Source organism: Scomber japonicus, chromosome 2 (assembly GCF_027409825.1).
Source record: "Scomber japonicus isolate fScoJap1 chromosome 2, fScoJap1.pri, whole genome shotgun sequence".
NCBI lineage: Eukaryota > Metazoa > Chordata > Actinopteri > Scombriformes > Scombridae > Scomber > Scomber japonicus.
The window spans coordinates 28,701,085-28,704,746 of NC_070579.1; the positions used below are offsets into that span (position 1 = coordinate 28,701,085).

General features: G+C 40.1%; 1 protein-coding gene across 1 annotated transcript; it reads right to left on the bottom strand.

Annotated features, from left to right (window-relative positions):
* Nucleotides 1-417: 417 nt before the first annotated feature.
* Nucleotides 418-3,462, bottom strand: LOC128366221 (tumor necrosis factor ligand superfamily member 14-like). Its single transcript, XM_053326906.1, has 7 exons — nucleotides 3,347-3,462; nucleotides 2,614-2,860; nucleotides 1,708-1,770; nucleotides 1,586-1,619; nucleotides 1,320-1,370; nucleotides 995-1,226; nucleotides 418-823 (listed from the first exon to the last, which is right to left on the bottom strand). Exons 2-7 carry the CDS (start codon nucleotides 2,809-2,811, stop codon nucleotides 634-636), a joined length of 768 nt encoding a protein of 255 aa, XP_053182881.1. The 5' UTR covers nucleotides 2,812-2,860; nucleotides 3,347-3,462; the 3' UTR covers nucleotides 418-633.
* Nucleotides 3,463-3,662: the final 200 nt, after the last annotated feature.

Below are 3,662 nucleotides of genomic sequence, written 5' to 3' on the forward strand. Positions count from 1 at the left end.
CAACACCAACCACAGCACCTCAGCTCTTTTTCCCCCCTTGATCCTCCCTTCAGTTCATCCTTACCCAACCACATCCTGCTCTCCACACACATACACACATACACACACACACACACACACACACACACACACACACACACAAGCACTGCCTTGCAGGTGTCTGTATTTACTCCGTATCTATAGATCTGTAACTGTGTTATGTGGGTTGCATGTCTGTGGTTTGTCTCGGTACGCTAATGCTATCTAACCTGGTTCCAAAAAGTGTGAGGTGTGTTTGCACGCTTCAGTAAATGAGCAGAAATGAACCACTGATTGCCTGTTGCATTATCTAATCAGAAACAGATGCCACAGCTCGATTTGGTAAAAAATAAAACAAAAAAGCAATTTATTTACACAACAAAATTTGTAACAAATTATCTAGTAAGATGCTATAGTCTGAATATCAGATACTATTTATGATGTCACAACCATTTGTTGCTTTATCTTAAGTGGTTCAATTACATTAATTGAGTACAGTATATATTAGATTGCATATATTACAGATATTATATTACACACATTTGCTGTAAATGAAAACATAAAGATAAAGACAGAATCTGAACAGAAAGCGGGACAGAATCTATGTCAGTGCCTCTAAGGAGATATCATGAAGGCCCCCATGAAGTTGTCAGTGGGTCCTGGACGCATCTTCTTTATATTTTCCAGTTTGACAAAAATTTTATCTCCACTGTCCAGTTTGAAGATCCCAGCCAGGAAACTCTGCCACAGATCCTGCTCATCTGGATTCTTCCCATTTGGCGGCCTCAGGGTCAAGCAGTGGAAACTAGAGGAAACATGTCAAATTTGTCACAAAGCAAATTTACCACTCCATAATGAGGATGGCACAGATTTTAATTTGCATGTAAATATGCACAAGTGAAGAACCAAACAGGTTGCATGGTAAGCACATGTGCAACAGCAGAGGAAGGAAGTAAGGAGTGGTGCACTGACTAACCTTTTTGATTTCATAAGTTCTAGTGGTGTGTCATATGCCTTGGTTTCTCTCATGACCGTGTGCTGGATAAGCGAACACTTCTCTGCAGCATCTAATTGCAGTTTGGAGTAGAGGTAGTAGTATCCCGCATTCTTGACTAACAACCGGCCATTGTTGTAGCTCATGTTGTAGATGATGGCATCACCGTCATTTACCCACTCCACAATGTTTGTTTCCCCTACAGTGTCGGGACCTGGGACAAAAATTGGAAAGAAAAGATATCAGTTGAAATCAAACATTATGGTCAAATATAATATTTAGGTTTGAGTGTTGAGATGGTTCTTACCCATCAGGTGAGCAAAGGCCTTCTGTTGGATATGTTGCAGATGTGGTTGCACTGAGAACATAAATCAATCAATGTAAAAACCTGCATTTGATGAAGTTTTGCATGTGTTTTATAGTAAAGAATACATTTTTGAGGGTGTGTCAACTCATCTTACATGTTGAGAGATGGTAAAGATGCAAGACATATTCATACATCACATTATATGTGTAGCTTGTCTTCCCATAGAATGTGAGCCATAATAAATTATGTTAACAGTGATACAGTACCTTCAGGTCCCACTTGACCCATCATAGATCCAGCCTGAAACAGGAAAAGAGCTGAAAGTCAAAAATTGTTGAAGTGCAACAACCTGACCCTGTACACACAGGAGTTTAAAACTTACACTTACTTTCTGGGCAGATGATTCGGGAGTGGACAGGTTTTGACAGAGAGAAGACTTACAGACCAATGCCTGCAGGGGAAAAGAAATAACAAAAAACTGAGGAATAAAGAGGGTACACATGGGCAAGTATCACAATTACCTGTGTTGACAAGCAAGATGTCAAACATTCAATACCAGGCTCTGACCTGCCATGTGGAAAACAACAGGAATGTACATGTAGTGGTGTAAAAATGTGAAAATAGCTACACATACAAACATACATGTATGAACATTGTGACTTTTAGTCAGTAACAAACTCACACATACAAACAAAGGCACATAGTGATTTGAAACCACTTTGCCAAAAATATTGCTGTCATATAATGCTGTGATTAATACATTTGAGTGCCTCAGATTTAATTAAAATTAATTAAAATCATAATTAGAACTGTAGAGTGGCTACAGAGAAATTTAGCAGCTGGTAAGGAGATAAAAGGCAGTGTTGGTCCATTATTGCAAATACTGAGCAATGACATCGTAAGGATGGTTTCTGAACGACAGTGTCAGAAAGAATGCAAAATAAACAAGTGTGCAGGTTTAACAAACCCCATTATGAAACTGTGACAGAAAAGTGAAGTTATATTGTGGGTTTGTAGCCTACTTGAGGGACAAAAGAAAGGGAAGTAAAACTAAAGAAGGAGTCCATTTGACGTATTTGACATTATTTGGCCTGTGACTTCAAGACAAAAGATAGCTAGAGTACAAGTGTGTTTAGCTCTCTGTTAAAGTATGCAGTCATGACGCAGAGAAAAATAGGGAAATTCTCGAGAAAAGGAATTTCCAAGCCCTCCATACACTAGTATTCTATCTACACTCATACAGACAGACAGACACACAGACACACAGACATTCACGTACAGATATCTGCCTCACCTCGTTTTGCTTGTATAGTTTGTAGATGAAAAATCCCTCGACAACAAGTCCCAACAGGGTCAGTCCCACCAGCGGCAGAATGAACTTTTGGCGCACTCCTGCCCACCTCGGTTTCTTTGTGCTGGATAAGGACACACAGTTGGCGTGACTGTCCACCACAAAAACTTGGGGTCTGGTACCCACACCATCCTCTGCCATCCCACAAAGGGCTCAGGGTCAAAGGGCACAATGTTGAGATGGTGGGATACTGAAAGAGAATGGAGTAGGGTTAGGTAAAGAACAGATGTGCAGTGGAGAGGCAAGATAGACAGGTCAGGAAACAAACAGAAAGAAATGAAAACAGACAGTGAGAGAGACACACATGACAGACAAATATAGACATAAAGGGCCTCCTGTTTGTAACTTGTTTCAAGGAAACCAAACGATTTCTACATACGCTGACTACTGCAAGCGCACGAGGACCGACAGCTGCAGCAAGTCCAGTGAATCAGAAAGAATGTCTTCTTACATCTTATCAAGCAAGTTCAAAACGCGATTAGCTTGAATACAAATATGCCTAAGATGTTCCTCCACAGCTCAGTCACCCATCCACAAATAAAAGTTTTCACACTCCTATAAATCTCCTTTGGCATATTGAATAGCAAAAATATACCAATTCTTTAAAATAAAAATAAAAACATTAATGTTATGTTTAACATACCACTAATGTACAATGACATGTGAAATGCCTCACCTTACAGCCACCTCCTGTGGTGTCCTGTTCACTGACTACAGATTTTTGTCCTCCCTCTGCTTGTCTGCTGTGAACTATCACCAATATTGCCTTTCAAGTAAGCTCATGTAAGAAGGAAATGAAGATGACATGCTTGAGGAAGAAGAAGCAAATAGACAGAGAGAGACAGAGAGAGACAGAGAGACAAAGAGAGAGAGAGAGAGAGTGAGTAGTGTGCATGTGCGTGGGACACTCCCTTATGAGGTCTGAATATAGTTATCTCCCCTAAGTTGACACTTCCTTTTCTCTCTTCAGTTTCTCACTCCTTTTGTACACT

Coding starts and splice junctions, on each gene's coding strand:
- LOC128366221 (XM_053326906.1), bottom strand. CDS start 2,811: ATGGCAGAGGATGGTGTGGGTACCAGACCCCAAGTTTTTGTGGTGGAC. Junction 1,620..1,707: donor CCGAATCATCTGCCCAGAAA/GTAAGTGTAAGT, acceptor TTCCTGTTTCAG/GCTGGATCTATGATGGGTCA. Junction 1,227..1,319: donor GGCCTTTGCTCACCTGATGG/GTAAGAACCATC, acceptor TTTTTGTCCCAG/GTCCCGACACTGTAGGGGAA.